The sequence below is a fragment of the Rattus norvegicus genome, chromosome 10 (assembly GCF_036323735.1).
Source record: "Rattus norvegicus strain BN/NHsdMcwi chromosome 10, GRCr8, whole genome shotgun sequence".
Taxonomy (NCBI): Eukaryota; Metazoa; Chordata; class Mammalia; order Rodentia; family Muridae; genus Rattus; species Rattus norvegicus.
In genome coordinates this window covers 38,652,673-38,669,888 of record NC_086028.1, presented here as the reverse complement: position 1 = coordinate 38,669,888, position 17,216 = coordinate 38,652,673, and the positions used below count along the sequence as shown (strand labels likewise).

The 17,216-nt window shown below is 46.8% G+C and overlaps 1 protein-coding gene across 7 annotated transcripts in view; it reads left to right on the top strand.

Annotated features, from left to right (window-relative positions):
- Positions 1-17,216, top strand: part of Slc22a4 (solute carrier family 22 member 4) — a 53,312-nt gene that overhangs the window by 17,521 nt on the left and 18,575 nt on the right. For 2 of the 7 annotated variants that reach the window (NM_022270.2, XM_039086772.2), the window contains exons 2-3: positions 10,265-10,368; positions 12,444-12,598. In NM_022270.2, the coding sequence (NP_071606.1) occupies positions 10,265-10,368; positions 12,444-12,598 (259 nt within the window). Of the gene's footprint in view, positions 1-3,689; positions 3,900-10,264; positions 10,369-12,443; positions 12,599-17,216 lie in introns of those variants that run through there. The other 5 variants (XM_039086773.2, XM_039086777.2, XM_063269796.1 and 2 more) reach the window with 4 other exon arrangements.

Below are 17,216 nucleotides of genomic sequence, written 5' to 3'. Positions count from 1 at the left end.
AAACATCAGCAAAATCTGCATTCATTCCATCAGGAAGTGACGCAGCCTTGTAAAGCTAAAGGGGAGACTTCGACCCGGCCTCCGCTTCTTTGCTTTTTAAAAATTTACGATCACTTATTTAGTGTGCTATACGCATGTGTGCAGCGGAAGCATGTAGAATTCCGAAGAACAACCTGCGGGACTCAGTTCTCCCTTCCACTCTGAGGTACCGGGGATCAGTCTGGACATCTGCCTGTACCCGTGCAGCCATCTTGCCAGCCCCTGCTTCTTCAACTTTAAATGAATAAGTTGAATGGTAAACTCCAAAAATATTTACCTATTTACATTGTTTCACACTTTAATAACGCCTTAAGTGCTCCTTTAAGTCTCATCTGAATCTTTGTCTATGTTTATTGATGCCCACTCGTGAGATGAGAAGAAACTGAAAACTGCGACTCCCACAGTGGGGAGAGGAAAGGAGGCGACATGGGCTGAGCTGAAGGATCTACCTGTCGGATTTAATCAAAGATGCTGATATATATATATGTTCAAAGAGCTAAGGAAACTGTGACTCTAAAATAAAAGGAGGCATGGAGACCATTCTCATCAAGTAAAGAATACCAGAAAAGAAACGATATATTTAGATAGATAGATAGATAGATAGATAGATAGATAGATAGATAGATAGATAGATAGATGGATGGATGGATGGATGGATGGATGGATAGATGGATAGATGGATAGATGGATAGATGGATAGATGGATAGATGGATAGATAGCAACAAAAATAAGCAAGAACTGAAAATAAAAATCCCGAAAGAGTATTGGTGAAGAATTGGACTGGCAAAAGGAAAAGCCATCAAACCTGCTGTTGGAAATTATATAATTCAAAGAACAAAGTAGGAGGAAGGAATCACAAGTGCACAGAGTCTTGGGGAAACACAGGATGCCTTTAAGCACACCCGTATATGCACAATGGGACTATCAGAGGAAGACGAGAAAAGACTGAGGGAAAAGGTACTCTAAGAAGGGGCTAGAGACATGGCTCAGTGGTTTAGAGCATTGACTGCTCTTCCAGAGGTCCTGAGTTCAATTCCCAGCAACCACATGGTGGCTCACAACCATCTGTAATGGGATCTGATGCCCTCTTTTGGTGTGTCTGAAGACATCGACAGTGCACTCATGTACATAAAATAAATAGATAATTCTTGATAAAAATACTCCAAGAAATGGCTAAAAACCCTTACAAATTTGATGAAAAGTATTACGTTCTGCATCTCAGAGGCTCAAACTCCAAGGTAGAATAAAACAAAGAAATCTGCACTTTTATACGTTATTATAAAAAATACGAAAAGAGAAACACGAAGGGGAAAGTTTGAAAGCAGCAAAAAAATATGACTTGTCACATGCAAGAGAAGTCAAATGTATCTAATTAGCTTCTCACCTCAGTAAATAAGAAAAGACGAGGTGATGGCGGCGATGGAGTGACAGCCTAATTGCTGAGAGAGAATAGCTTTCAACCAGGCTTCCTATGTTAGGCAAAGATATCTTTTTTTTTTGGTTCTTTTTTTTTTTTCGGAGCTGGGGACCGAAGCCAGGGCCTTGCGCTTCCTAGGCAAGCGCTCTACCACTGAGCTAAATCCCCAACCCCCAAAGATATCTTTTAAAACTGAAATAAAGGGGCCAAAGAAATGGCTCGGTGGTTTGGAGTACACGCTGCTCTTGCCCAAGACTAGGGTCTGATTCCCAGCACCCATGTTTGGCAGCTTATAAATTCCCATACCTCCAATCTCAGGAGATCCAACATCCTCTTCTGACCTCCATGTCCCTGCACTCACACAGGCACATGCATGTAAATAAAAATAAATTAAAACAGCGTTCCTGGCAGTGCTACAGTTAAAGAAATCTGTTAGGAATAAGTATCACCCAAAAAAAATTATTTTCAAAATGTATACTCTGAAAACTACAGGACGTCGTTAAGAAAAATTAAAGATATAAATAAAAAAAAAAACTGTGTTCTGATCATGAAGCAGAAAACACGTGGTCAAGATGCCAATAGTCCCCAAATTGATCAGCATATGCAATGCAAAAAAAAAATTCAACACTGAGAATCATTAGAAAAATGCCCATCAAAACCATGACGAGAGACCTCCTTACATCTACTTGGTCAAAATTAAAGAGGTACACACCAGCAAGTGCTGTAGAGAATCTGAAAGCCTAATTCACTGTCAGTGGGGTTGTAAAATGAAATTTCCATTGTGGGAAACTGAGAGCTCCCCTAGGGCTACACACAGATTTATCATATAACCCAACTATTACATTACTATTGGAAGTACATTACAATTCCTAAGGGAAATTAAAACATATGTCTACACAAAATCTTCTACATAAAAACATATGATGGCATTACACACAGTAGCCTAAAACAGTGCGATATCTATACACTTAGATAGGACCATGCTGTATCAAAACTATGAATATTATCCACCAATAAAAAGGGATGAAGCAGTAACCCAAGCTTCCACAGTGTGATGAACCTTGAAAGCATCACACCATATGAAAAAGACAGCATGTCAGGTTAAGACTGTAGCTCAGGGTCAGAGTGCTTGCCCAGCATGGACAAGGCCTTCAATTCTGTCCCTAGGGCTATAAAACAAAACAAAAGCAATTAGATTCAAGACTATGTTGTATGACCCATCCCCAGGAAAGAAATCCACGTGGTGAGATCCTGGATGAGTGTCTAGGCTGGGAAGAGAATTGATCAGGGTTGCCTGCTGTTAATGGGCTTGAGCGCTAGTTCAAGAGTGATGAAATATGGGGTTGGGGATTTGGCTCAGTGGTAGAGCGCTTGCCTAGAAAGCGCAAGGCCCTGGGTTCAGTCCCCAGCTCTGAAAAAAAAAGAAAAAAGAAAAAAAAAGAAGAGTGATGAAATAGTCAAAAGTAGAAGATGTTGGACTGGGGAGCTGGCTCAGTGAGTAAAGTGCTGGCAGCACAAACATGAGGGCCTGAGTTCGGATCTCCAGAACCCATGTAAAGCCAGATAACTATTATGTGTCTGTGGCACTGCTCCTAGGGCAAGAGGGGAGGTGGAAACGGGAATCCCTGGAAGGGCCATTTAATCAGACAGACACAATGGCAACGAAAAGAGACCCTACCTCAATCAAGGCAGGATGCCCCAGGTTCTCCTCTGACTTCCACACAGGACCATGGCAATCAGGCACCAGCACTATTACACAGAAACACACACACATATTCATACATGCACATGCATACACACACACAAACTATCACTATCAAACAGAAACACACACATACATACATGCACATGCATACACGCTATTACTATTAAACAGAAACACAAACATACACACACATACATACATGCATACACATGCACAGATACACAAACTATCACTATCACACAGAAACACACACACATACATACATACATGCACATCCACACATACTCACTCACTATCAAACAGAAACACACACATACACACATGCATATGCACACACACATACAAGCTCACAAAAGCTTGAAGACACCATGCACTCAATTCTGTGGCTACATCAAGAACTGCAGAACTGCACAATTCACAAGTGTGATTTCTGTTATGTAAAAGTATATCTCAACAAATCTATCATTAACAAAAAGGAATTAAACACCCGGGGTCTTTGTTTCTGTTTCTCTATTTTGCAGATGGTCAAGAAATTTCACAGTCAAGTTATAAGGAAAGAGCTGGGGTGGATGCCTATGTTGTTAACTGTTGCCTCTTCCTTTCCTCCCGGGAGGAGGCTAACCTGAGAGGACACTCTAGAGACCCGTTGCTCATTCTTAAATGGACCGATGCTAATTTCTTATTCACAGTCACCTCTGGGATTAAAGTCTGTTTATAGAAGGATTTTAGACCTTGTGGTAAGAACTTTTCTAGCTTTTTTTCATACTTGGATGGAAGAAGTTTTATTTGTAGGAATCTCTTTTCCTCAAGTCAGGTTCACAAGTAAACACTTTATTACCTGCATGACATTAAGTCGTGGCTTTAGCACAAAGGTATGGGATGTTTGAGAGGGAACCTTTCCTGAAAGAAGTTTGCTTGCACTTGCACTCCTGTCTCAGGAGGGACTTGGGTCTCATCTTTAAAGATGATGAAGCAGGTGGACTGGAGAGGCAACTCCATCAGTAAGATGGCTGCCTTGAAATCAGGGGGACCGGGTTGAGATCCCCCAAAAGCCTGATATGATAGCGTGGTGCTATATAACCCCAGCGCTGAGGGCATGGAAACAAGCAGATCCCACTGGCCCAGCCAGATGGCGAACTCTTGGTGAGAGTTTGGTGAGAGACCTTGTCTCCCAATATACACAGTGGAGGAAGACCTCCATATATATGCACACAGCCACGCAGACCTCTGGCCTCCACATGCATAGGTGTGTGTACCTGTGTACCTACATAAAACACATGCATATACCCCACATACACACAACTAATTTTTTTTAATAAGGAAGCAGGCTGATAAGAGTGGACGAGAGGTGAGGTCACACGTCAGAAGTGCCAGAATCCCAGAAAGCCTGTGCCCTTTGCTCAGCGTCAGACTGCCCTGCAGGATTTTCGGCTTTGCGTAGGACTTATCTTTATGGTCTTTTATGACTTTTGAGCAAGCTGAAACTGCCAGGCTTGACTACAGGGAGAGTTCAGAATCAGACGCATCTTTCAAGTATAGAAAACATAGGTACTCCTCAGCCCCAGAACCACACTTAGCTGTTACTCCAAATTTGGTCTGTCTTCACTCCTCAACTGTTTTGGTATGTACCAGGTGCCCAGCCCTGTGCTGTTCTAGCATCTAAAACACAATTGTACTAATTATTCAGGCATGAGAGCATAATCCTTTGATGAAGGCTAAGGGAGGTTGCCATGTTCTTTCCCTCTAGCTCGAGAGCAAGGAAGATGTAGCTCAGGGTAGAGCCTACTAATGAGGATGTGGGCCTCGTGCAGACACACATGCATAGCTGGTCTGTCTTGCTCGACCTTGAGCTTTTATGGAGGAAAGAACTATGTCCTATTCCTAACACATACCCTGGCCTGGGGCAGGTATTTAATGTTAGCTGAACAAATGATTAATTAATTCCTTTGATCAGTCCAGTAAAAAAAAAAAAAAAGAATTTGGACGGGTCCCTTCATTGCTCCAATGCCTTCATTTATTCATTTATGAAATGAGGAAAAAAAAAAGGAGTAACCATCCTGTAGGACAACATTGAGAGCTCTTGAAGCAACACAGCATGTACACTAAGCACCCAGGACACTACAGTCACTGGGTGTGGAAGCACAGGTCTGTAATCTCAGCCCTTGAGAAGAGCTGAAGTTCAAGGTCATCCACAGATACATAACAAGTTCAAAGCCAGCCTGGGCTATTTGAGACCTCATCTTGAAAAACAAAAACAAAAAACAAAACAAAACAAAACAAAAAACCCACTATGGTTGTTACTCTTATGATGATAATGTCAGGAGGCACAGGAAGCCAAGAGTGACCTTTCACCTCTTCTTCTTGTTTGTTTGTTCTCCTCACAGCAGTGTAAGATTGGATCCAGGGCTTGTGTTTGTTGGGCAGGCACTCTGCCATTGACCTACATCCTCAGACTGTTCCTCATCACCTTCTGAAACATCTACTGAAACAGATCTGAAGGGCCTATGATCCAGCTAGGTAGATTGCACCCTGCTCTGTTGTAGGAACCTTGGTCTTAGACCCTGAGGAGCTGGGGTTGCACATCCAGTACCCTTCCCCTGCATGGCTTGAGCCAGCTGGTTACCACATTTCACTCTTTCACCGGAGAGGAGATGGGGAGCCTGTTTTGGAAACATAATGTTTGGTTTAAAAGAACATTTCCCAATGTGATGCCAGCCATCTGAAGCTTTCACCTTTAGGTTCTGATTCTCTAACTGGAAGCTTGTCTGCGTGGTGTGTTCATGTGTGATTCACAGGTAGGGAGCAGCTTGGTCCCATCAGAAGAAGTCGGTCTTCCAACAGGTACGCTACAGCAGCACTGCTACACAGGAAGTGGCTTCCCCAACAACACGCCTTAGGGTGGAAGGGCTTCTCTCTGGACTATTGCTTGGTTTACTAGACCATAGCCCCACAAGCCGCAGTGAAGATTTGTCTGCCAACCAACCCAACCCCTCCCTCAGGGCTTTCTAAAGAGACTCCCAGGACACAAAAGCCCTCAAAAGAAACTAGAGTCCCAGGCCCAACCATGGGCAGCCGTGTTGTTTAACCTTGACCAAGGTTCCAAAAGACATGTAGTGCCCCATATGGAACTGGGACAAATGGCTACTGTGTGTTCATGGCTGGTCAGGACACTTTGTTGGGTACCTCTTCCTTCTCCTGGAGGGAAAGAGACCCACAGCCATGGTCTTCAGGAAAGAGAGTTGCAAGGAGCTGGTTCAATCTTACCCCCAACCCCAGCATCCATCCTTCTGACCAGAGAGAACAGGTTTGATCCCCATTCCCTGAGGCTAGCTTCATGGTGTGCAACCTGTAGTAGCCACACAGGGCCACACTTGATTATATTGTTCTGCTGTGTGTTTCGAGTTTTTTCTTTCTTTAAAAGCTTTTGTTTATTTTTTAGCCAAGGGATTGCTCTACAACACAGGCTAACCCCAAAACTCTTGCTCCTCTAGACTTGCACCGCCATGCCTGGCTAGAAACCCTTCATTTCAGAGGCAAGGAAGATGTCTCAGTCAATAAAGTGTTTGCCATGCAAGAGAGCCCCCGTGAAAAAGCTCAGTGTGCAGAAGTACATCTGTGATACCAGCACTGGGAAGGGGTGGACAGAGATCCCTGGGGCTTTCCTGGCCAACCGGCCTTGCCTATAGTGAGCCTCAGGTCCCCTGAGTCACCCTGTCTCAAAAAGTAAAGTGGATGGATCCTGAAGTGCAATATTTGATGGACCTCTGACGTGTGTGTGTGTGAGGGAGAAGAAAGGGAGAGAGAGGGAAGGAGAAAGAAAAGTAAAGAGAGAGGAAGAGGTGAGGAGGTCATCTAAATTTTGTACTTGCAGGTTTTGAATCATGGGTCCAAGAAAGTTCAGGTTGCACTGGGCCTACATGTTACATAGAATTTCCACCTTGTTTTTGCTCACTCTGGGTCTGGGTCCACCTCCAACTGCCTTTCTCTTTCCTTTCTGTCTCAGTCCTTTTATTTGATTGGTTGCTTGGTTGGTTGGCTTGAGTTTTTGAGACAGGGTTTCTCTGGTAGCCCTGGCTGTTCTGGAACTCACTCTGTAGACCAGGCTGGCCTTGAACTCAGAGATCTGTCTGCCTCTGCCTTCCTAAAGGTGTGTGCCACCATGCCTGTCACGAAGTCCTTTCTTTGCCTCTCAATTAAGTCCTGACAGAGAAACAGTTAAAAGCAAAACAAACAAAGAAACAAAAACCCTCAAAGCAGAGGACATCCTACTTGGAAGCGCTTTGCTGCCTTTAAGTAGCTGGAATAGTGACGGCTGGTGGCTGGTATGGGAACACCTCTGCTGGCATAAGATTTATCGGGTGCCATACATGGCTGAACTCAGTGACGGCAGCCTTCTCCCCATAGTCCTAAGCAATTGTCTCCTTGTGTCACATTCCTGGAAGAAGATCAGGAGTTCTAAGCCCTGCCCTTGGAGATAGAGTGATGTGTCTCTCTGTCAGAGTTAGAACTCTAAGCTGTCTTCCATGCGTTGGCCAACTAGTTTTGGGAGAAGGTACCCATTCATTCAGGTGCATCTCACCTACTACTTCTGGTCCATAGGCTGACAAAACACTGGAGCCTGGCTGGACAGCAGTAGAAGGCTTGTGGTCTGTCTTCTCTCCCAGAGTTCATTCGGGGACCTCAGGTCCATTTTTATTTCTGAGTAATTACTTTTCAACTTCATTTAATTTATTACTATTCGAGCGGGTGGTTAATGAGGGGGCTGTACCACAGAGTGCAGGTGAAGGTGAGGGAACAACTTTGCTCAGTTGGTTCTCTCCTTCCACCTTTACATGAGCTCCACGAATTGAACTTGGGTGGCCAGGCTAACTATGCTAGCACCTTAGCACTCTGAGCCATCTCACTGGCCCCATTTCTGGGTAGTTTATAAAGAATGAAGGTTTGGACTGGCAAGATGGCTCAGTGAGGAAGAGTACTTGCTGTGTGGATGCTTATGCAGCTGAGTTCAAATCCCCAGGAATCATGTAAAAGGAACGCCAGGCATGGCTGCACTTGTCTGTAACCCCAGCGTTAAGGGTTGGAGACAGGCAGATCCTGGGAGTGCACTGGTCAGCTATCCTATCTAAATTGGGAACTTCCAGTTCGATGACAGACCTGGAATTTCAAAGGAATAAGGCAGAAAGTGATAGCAGAAGACACCTGATGTATTCCTCTCCCCTTCTCAATATGTGTGGATGCACACTCACATGTATGTAGCACGCATATATAAATATATATATTAAAAATCATATACACATGTCAACACACATATAGAATAAAGGCTTATTCAACTGCAGGTTATGAAGGCAGAGGAATTCAATGTATCTGGTGTGAACCTTCTTGCACAGGGTATCGGTGAGACAGAAAATTGTTACCCTAGATCTATCCTCTTCCAAAGCTGCTGTCGCTTTGGATTAAGCCCCACCCTCATTACCTCAGTTAACCTTAATCACCACTCCAAATTCTTACTCCAAATGCCATCATTAGATTAAGTCTGTTTACTTGTTTAATACCTTACAGTGGGGATTAAATTTCACCATGAGTGAACAGTCACGCCATAGCATGAGGTGAGGCAAAACCTCAGTCTAAGTAGCCTCGCACTGATCCTTGGGTTGTTTCTGGGGGGTTAGAGAATTACTTCCTGGTCCATGATCTTCTTCTGCAGAGCCATACTTTGACACCTCAACCAGCATCAGAGGTCTAGAGTGACCCCTTATGGAAGGAAGTCTCAAGGACTAATTAATTCTTGAGTCTCAGGACTTAGGCAAGCAGAAGGCTTAAGCAAGCTGTCGTTCTGCAGAGGGCTTGATCACTGTGCAGGCCCTTCTAAAACTGAGCTGCTAGAAAAAGGTTCTAAAGCCAGCTCTCAAACCCCATTGCCAAAAGCAAACCCTTGAGCAGGACAGTCCAGTGTGACTTCTGGCCTGAGTTTTTATAACCTCCCTGACTTTGTTTGCCCTGATTGCCTTAGCTTTTTTTTTGGCCTAAGCTTTTTTGATTGTTTGTTCGTATTTCTAGAAAGACCTCTCTGTACTACAGGATGAGATATGGAATGATGCATATACATGAATTAATTTAACTCAACTTTACTTTGAGGGCAGCAGCTATGAGGAATAAGAACAGAATTACTTCACAAACCCCATGGGTGCCAGGTACCCATTCAGAGGAGCAAGGGATAGGCTGGAGGCAAGGGTCCTTCTCAGTCAGATCGTCTTGTGACGCACTGTCCCCATACATACTTCAAGTCCAAAATACATAAACGGAGGTCATGAAACACAGTTTGAAATCTCTGCAGCCTCCCTTGAGACTGGGCTGAATTGACTTTAGAGGAAATCTGGGAACAGAAACTCTAGCTGAAACTGGTTTTATGGATCCACCAGCAGGAACTTGTTAGCTTGGTAGCAGCCCACAGGGCTTTGTGGATGGGAGGAACCATACTGTTGGGAAGGCTGACTGAAAAGGAGGGGAGAGCTCAGACAACTCCTGAAAAGGGTGGGTAGGACTAGCACAGCAGTTTCTGGAATGGGTCACGTGCTCCATCTACGTTTTAGGGGATTAGAGAGCCAACACTCTTCAGAGAAGTCTGGTTAAAAAAATAAACTCACACAGCACTGGGCTATTTTCAATGTTCAGCAAAGGAGATGACATTTTATTCTTGGACCAGATGGCCATGCCTTACTTTCCTGGCTTTTCAAATCTCTCCCCCTGTGCTAGGCTGCCTCAGAGGGACAAGGGCTCCTTTGCTTCATACTGCTTTGTGGTTAAGGGTTCGTTGGCCTTCTTGATACAGATATATATATATATATGCAGGTCAAAGCCATCTCCTTCCTCTTGAAGGGGAAGCTGCATCTCAGTGAGGGACAGTGGCACACCCCAAGGTACTTGTCACATTGAATGACAGAGTCAAACCCAGAGTTATACAGCCTGTACCCTTTGCACGGAACCAGCAGGCCAGCACAAGGGAGGGCAGTGCACCTGGCATCCATCTGGCGCTCCTTGGCGTGGGGCACGGGTGGGTCCTGCTGGAGGACTGGGCTCACACTGCATGCTGTCTTGTTGGCAGTGGAATCTGGTGTGTGAGGATGACTGGAAGACACCCCTCACCACCTCCCTGTTCTTCGTAGGCGTTCTCTGTGGCTCCTTCGTGTCTGGGCAGCTGTCAGACAGGTAAGGACACTGGATGGGGAGTGACGGGATGTAGCAATTTATTATGTCAGCCTATCTTGACATAAGCCCAAATTCATGGGCTTTCTACACAGAGAAGAACCCTCTGGGCACTGGGTAAATTATAGGAGGAGCCTAGCGTTTGGGGTGCTAGGGCTTGAGAAGAGGATTACAAGTTCAGTGTCAGCATGGACTGTATAGCAAGACCCTATCTGACTAGTTAAATAAATCTTTCCCAGTTAAGTCTTCTGTGCAACCTTGACTGCATCACCCCTACATGACAAGACCTTGCCTACCTACTAACTGTCAAACTAGCAAAGTCAATAAATAAGTCTTTCACACGTGGTGCTAACACGTAACCCTAGCCTCGGCACCCTGCCAAGACCCACTCCTCTCATGCTTCCAGACTGAACTCACGGGGCTTTGGCCAAAGAGATGGCAGTATCAACCTCACCAGAAAGCAGAGCCCTTGGACCACAAGCCCCTTCACAGGGCAGGATGCTGCTGCCATCACTGCCCCACACTCTGCCCCACAACTTGTCAGGGTAGTGGCTAGGTGACTCCCCATTGCTGCACAAACAGCCGGAAGCTAGAGTCAGGCCAAGCGGCCCCTACTATGCACTCTCTGAGCCTGGGAGCTGAGCCACGGCTGGGCCTGCAGCCACAGAACTGACCCATGCTGGCTTTCAGCCACCAGAGCTTGTGGGCTTCATGGAGACAAGATTTCTGTATCCCTGAGTCATGTTTACCTGCTCTAGATGTTTTCCTGTGGCCAAGGTAGGTAGGAGTGCTAACTGGCAGTGATGGGGGTTTCCTGGGGATTTTACCCTCCCCATGGCTTTAAAGCCCAGTGGGAATGAGGCAGGAAGCTCCCACCCTTGCCCATCCTCCGCCTGCCCATGGGGCATCACGAGAATGAAATTCTAAAGCTTAAATTGACCAGTGATACAACAGACATGGCTGAGAACGACGTCTTCCCACAAAGCAGTTGTTCTCAATGTTAAGACACATAGACACACCTGGGAAACTTCATAACGCCCCAATATTCACTGCACTGCAAATAAATGCGACCTGGGCAGAGTGGGGTGCTGGCATGAGAGGGGATGCTCCTTCACTTTCCCTAAGGCCTGTCCCGATAAGTCCATCCTAAACTGAAGAGATGTTAGATCGAAAAAATGTCTTTACACACCTAATACCACATGCTAGCTCAGCAAACAGCCAACTGTAGAGGGCCAGTTGTCTGCCTTCACTGGTCTGTCAGCTGTGTCACTCACTCTTAATGCTCAGCCTGGATAGAGAGGCCCACAGGCCATACCTCTGTGCAGCAGGGAGAGTGGAGAGAATCCAAGGACAGAATTCAAAGCAGGTGTTCTAACCCAGTGTACAGCACTTACCCACCACTGTCAAGTCATGACGTCCTGAGCTGAACCATTGTAAATCAAGAACTGTCTTGTCGTTTTTTAAAAGCTCTCTGGTGGTTCCAAGTGCAGCCAAGGTTAAGAAGTAACAGCCCTTGAGGGAGTTTCTAAACTTACAGAACTCCCATGTGGGGATAGAAGTCTTTTCAAACTGCACTTTGAAGGGTTGTTTTCTTTGAGACAGGCCCAGGATGGTTAAGGATGGTCTCAGAATGGCTATGGTGGCCTTGAGCTTCTGTCCCTCCTGCCTCAACCTCTCAAGTGCTTCGATTACAGATATGCCCCACCACAGCCAGTTTACCCCATTCTGGGGATCAAAGCCGGAGCTTCATTCATGCTAAGTCAAGCACTCTGTTCACTAAGCCACAGCCCACCACCCCGCTCTCCGGCCCTCCCTCAGCTCCTTCTAAAGATCAGATTTGTCGACGAGATCCTCACAGAAGATGCCCCGTGTTTGCCAGAAGCGAGGCTTGGTACCTTGGAAGGTAGTTCCTGGGCAGATGGGTGCTCCTCCAGGGAGGAGGCTGACAGAATGTCATGGGGAAGGGGAAGAGAGAACCAAACGTGCATCTGTCTGCCTTCATCCTGACAGAGGACAGAACCTCCAGGGAAGCCAGGCTTAGTTTCACCACTGACCCTGAACTATGCTTTGTTCTACAGGTTCGGCAGGAAGAAAGTCCTCTTTGCCACCATGGCTGTGCAGACTGGATTCAGCTTCGTGCAGATTTTCTCAACCAACTGGGAGATGTTTACTGTGTTATTTGCCATCGTGGGCATGGGCCAAATCTCCAACTATGTGGTGGCCTTCATACTCGGTAGGAACAACTTTAAGGTTCAGGGCACCTTCATGCAGTCAGCCCTGTGAAAGGCCAGGGAGGAGGGAGACACTGAGTGTGCGTCTACACCGTCCTCAAACTTGGACACGTGTGTGGTGGAGGGCGCTGCGGCTTTGGGGCACCTTGTGCCTGTCACAGCAGGACAGGGGCTCACAGAGGGGGATGGGGTATACAGGAGCTGAGTCACATTCTCGGGAGCAAGGGGCTAGGGACAGGAGGTTCTGGGCAGGGAGACAGCAGGGATATGAAGTCCGTGGTCTGGGCTATTAAGGTGGAAGGCTGGTGGTCTAGAAAGGGACTTAGTGGGGTTGATGTGGCATATATAGAGGAAGGAAAGGCACCTGCTAGGTGGCAGGATTCTGTCCCACCTGGGCAGATCTGCTTTGGCCTGAGTCTGAGCCCACACCCAGAGCATATGAGCTCCGCACGGGACAGCTGTGCCTCTCTGATAACAGTCCTACTGTAGGAAAGCCAGGCTGAGGGAGGGCAAGCCATCAGTTCCTAGGCCTCGGGGAGGCCCTGGACACTGTCCAGCTTTTCTGGGGGAGGAGATGAGGTGAGTTTCATGGAAATTGTTCAGGGTGTTCTCAAAAGTGTGATCCCCACCACCAATATACTCTCTAACACCCCCTTATTCATTGAGAGGGGGTGAGAGGGAGCACCCACAGCACAATAAACAAAACATCCTATAATATTTAACACGATCATTCTAGTTGGCCCGGAATTATCCCAGTTTCTCCCCATTGTTCCAGCATAACTATTGTTTGTGCCCTGTGATAGGAGTCGAGTGGGCTTTCCCGCACCTGGCTATGTGGTTCTGATCGCTCTCAGGAGCCTGTGACTCACTGGCCTTGGCCGTGGTATGTTCTGTTAGCCAAATACATGCGCGCCCTCTGTCAGGTTGCCAAGGTGGAATTGTCCAAATTCCATTCCTTTAATTATTGGTGAAGGGCCTCTTGCCACAGGCCCAGCCTCATGTTGGAGGAGAGAGGCCTCACGGGAAGAGATAGAGCAAGCGGGAGCCCCACGGTCCCATGTGCCTCAATAGATAGCCCTCTCTTAAGCAGGCCATGGCATGAAGAGAGGGGTTCTCGGCCTTCCAAGGATGAGGGGTGGAACAGGAGTCTTTCCGAGGTTATCTGTGAGGATGTACATGTGGTTTCAGGAGACAGAGACAGGAGAATGTTCAGTTTTAGGACAGCCTGGACTATGTAGCAAGACCATGTCTCATAAAAGAACAACGACAACAGCAACAACACCTTACCATAACAAATACTATTATTTCTGTAGAAGGCAGAGAAGTTTGCGTAGAAAGAAAAGAGCTGCAAGCAACGAGTGATGTAAGACCTGGGACGGGTGGGATGTGGAAGGCCCTCTGGAAGGAAAGACAAAGGCAGAGCAGCCCAGGCTGGGAGCAAGGAGTGGTGTGTGTGTGTGTGTGTGTGTGTGTGTGTGTGTGTGTGTGTGTGTGTCTGTCTGTCTGTCTGTCTGTCTGTCCATCTCTGCCTGTCCGTCTGTGTGTATGTATGCATAATTATGAGCACAGGAGTGTAGGTAGGTTGAGGCAGAGGGAAACACTGGGTGCCCTTCACAGTTGCTCTCTGCCTAGTTTTTTTTTAATTAATGTTGATTTTGTATGTGGAAGGGGGTGTACACAAGCCATAGCACATGTGTGAAGAGCAGAGAACAAGTTGTGAAAGTTCATTTTCTCCTTCCACCATGCTGGGTTCTGGGAATCAACTCAGCTGATCAGGACTGGCACTGAGCCAACCAGCTAGCATTCACCTTACTTTTTGGCACAAGCTCTTACATTATACTTGGAGCTCTCGGGCTAACTTACCCCAGAGGGCCTCCTGTCTCTGTCCCACCAGCACTGGGGTTTCAGGCGTGTTCCATAGTGCCCAGCTCTGTTAGGCAGGTCCTGGGCATTTGAGCTCACTTCCTCATCTTTGTGCGGCAAGCACTTTATCCACAGGTTCAGCCACCCAGCCGCAGCCACAGCCCCCTCACGTCCCACAGCTCTGGCACTGCCTTCCCCAGCCCTCCCTTCTCCCCACGTGACCATGGCCTCACATGCAGGGTAGAGAAGAAGAGGGCCAGGTCAAGGGTAGTTTGGAGCTTAGGTGTGTCTACAGACACAGGGCTCCCTGTCTACCTGGGCCCATCCTTCTCATTCTAGTGGGCTCAGAGGGAAACTGATAACATTAGGTTCTGGGATAACACTTGTGTTAAGATCTGAAGGCCTAAGACTGTCACTGATCTGTCCCAGAACAGACGGAGTCCCAGGCAGCTCCTGCAAAGGAGGACTTGGTGGAAGGACAGACATGGTGGCTGCTGGTTTTCCTGTGGCGCAGCAGCGCCCCCTGGTGTTTCAGGAATAAAATAGCTACTTTCCAGGCTTTGGGGGGTTTTTTTTGTTTTTTGTTTTCCCTCGAAGCCAGATTTGAACCCAACAGATTGTTGTTATTTGAGAATTTCCCTGACCTTTGATTCCCCCCTTCTCTGGAAATCTGAATGCTTGAGATGGCAAAAGTTCATCCTGAAGATTAATCTTTGCATTGATTCCAGAGCCCAAATTGTTCCCAAAGCAGCACAGAAATGAGCCTTCTTCTGAGCTGCTCTTAAAAACTTCACCAGGCTTGCAAACGTCTCGGGGTAATACAAAAGGCAAGCCAAACTCAAGCTCCTCAAAGCAACACAGGGTGGATGCACCTCCCAGAGCCGGGGAAGTGGGACTCAAAATCAGGGTCAATGACCTTCTCACACCCCAGCTTTCTAGACCCCGTGACAATCTCAGGCATAGTACCCTCAACCTGCCTATAGACTTCTGGGTAAAATGCTAGAGTGGTTTTCCTTCATCCCCTGGGTAATGAACCGCTTCTCTGTAAGGGAGGACTTGGTGGAAGGACAGACTTGGTAGCTGCTGGTTTTCCTGCAGCGCAGCAGCGCCCCCTGGTGCTCTATCTACAGAAAACCTCCTGCCTTGATTGATCCACTAATTTAGTATTTTCCCCGCACTTCTAACGTCAACACCCAGCCACTACCCTGCCCCACCCCTGCTGTCCTTGCTGTAGCATCTCTTTACACATGTTTAAATCTTGCTTCCTCCAGACCATATGTTTCCCTTTCAATAAGCACGCGCCTGATTACGTGTGCTCTGTAATTCTGGCTCCAGGGACCTCAGACACATTTGAAATTTAACCGCATTAGTTACACAGCTTTTATCAGCCACATACTTATTTTGTATAGCTTTTCGCTAAAGTATTAATGTACTTTTTATACTAAGGATCGATCCAAGGGTTTCTTGCACACACTATCTAACTGATCTACACTCCAGCCCTTAAATGCTTTAAACTTGAAAAATAAATGTCCTGATCTATTTGAATGGAAGGACATAGCCATATACCACAGGCTAGCTTATCTCAAAAACCCGGATTTCGTTTTCTGTGTCACGACAGAGGAAGCCCCCTGAGCACATTGCTCCCCCAGTCACAGGAAGCAGAGAGAGATAGATGCTTGTGCCCACCTGGACTTCTCCTTTCTATTCAGCCCAGCACCCTATCCCACACCCTGCGCCCACCCACATTTATGGTGGGCCTTTCTCCTCAGTTAACCCAATAGAAGCCTGATGAGGTAAATTGTCAAAGCTGCTCCATCTCCTGGCACGTGCACACACACCTCTTGCCACCCACCCTTATGTTCTGGATCCCAGATGGAAAGCACTCACACAGGCACGCGCACACACACAACCTGTATATTTTAGTAAGCCTTAATTAGTTCAATAGTTAAGCCACTCCTGAACCTTCGTGTGGCTAATACACCCCACTCTGATATTCCTGAGTTAATGCTTACTAAATCTTTATTTTATCCTTGCTGCCCTGGACTCTTCTGGTGCCCTCCTGAGGCCGTTTTCCCCTTCGCACCTACATTTTGGCCGTCTCTCCCTCCTGCACCTTCCCAGTGTGGTCCATCTCCTACACCCTTGTCATGGAGGAGTCCTTCTTCCTTCTCTCCTGAATTTCTTGCCAGGGATCCTAAAAGTCCCGCCTCTGTCTTCCTGCCCAGCCGTTGCCTGATGGCAACTTTATGTCCCATTCAGAGACAACTAGGGGCAGGGACTCTCAGCACAGACATGTGGGTTCTGGAGTGATTTCAGGAGCCCATTAACACAAATAGCATTAGAACCAATCCACAACAGAAACCCCTCACAAACATACCAGGGATTTGTCTCCTAGGTGATTCTAGATCCCATCAAATTAACAAGGAGTATTATCCATCACAGGGGACTTAGCATAGAGGAGCCCACGCTCTCTCCCCATTGTAATGCAGGACACTCCTCCCTTAATCCATCTGAGCACATCTATTTCCCAAGTTTGTTCCCTGAGCTAGAATCGCCATAGGTTTCAGTTGCATTGTGTTGCCTGTCCTGCTGCCTCATGGAGAGTGCCTAGTGCTTCCTGGGGCTGGATGACAACATTTTGGTGCAAAGGGAAGGCAGCCTGCCAGGTAGAGGGACCAACTAGTGGCATAATCTCCTAGAGCTGCCGTGGCCTCATCAGAACCAGGGCATGCCCTTTGATTGGGATGTGAGAATTTT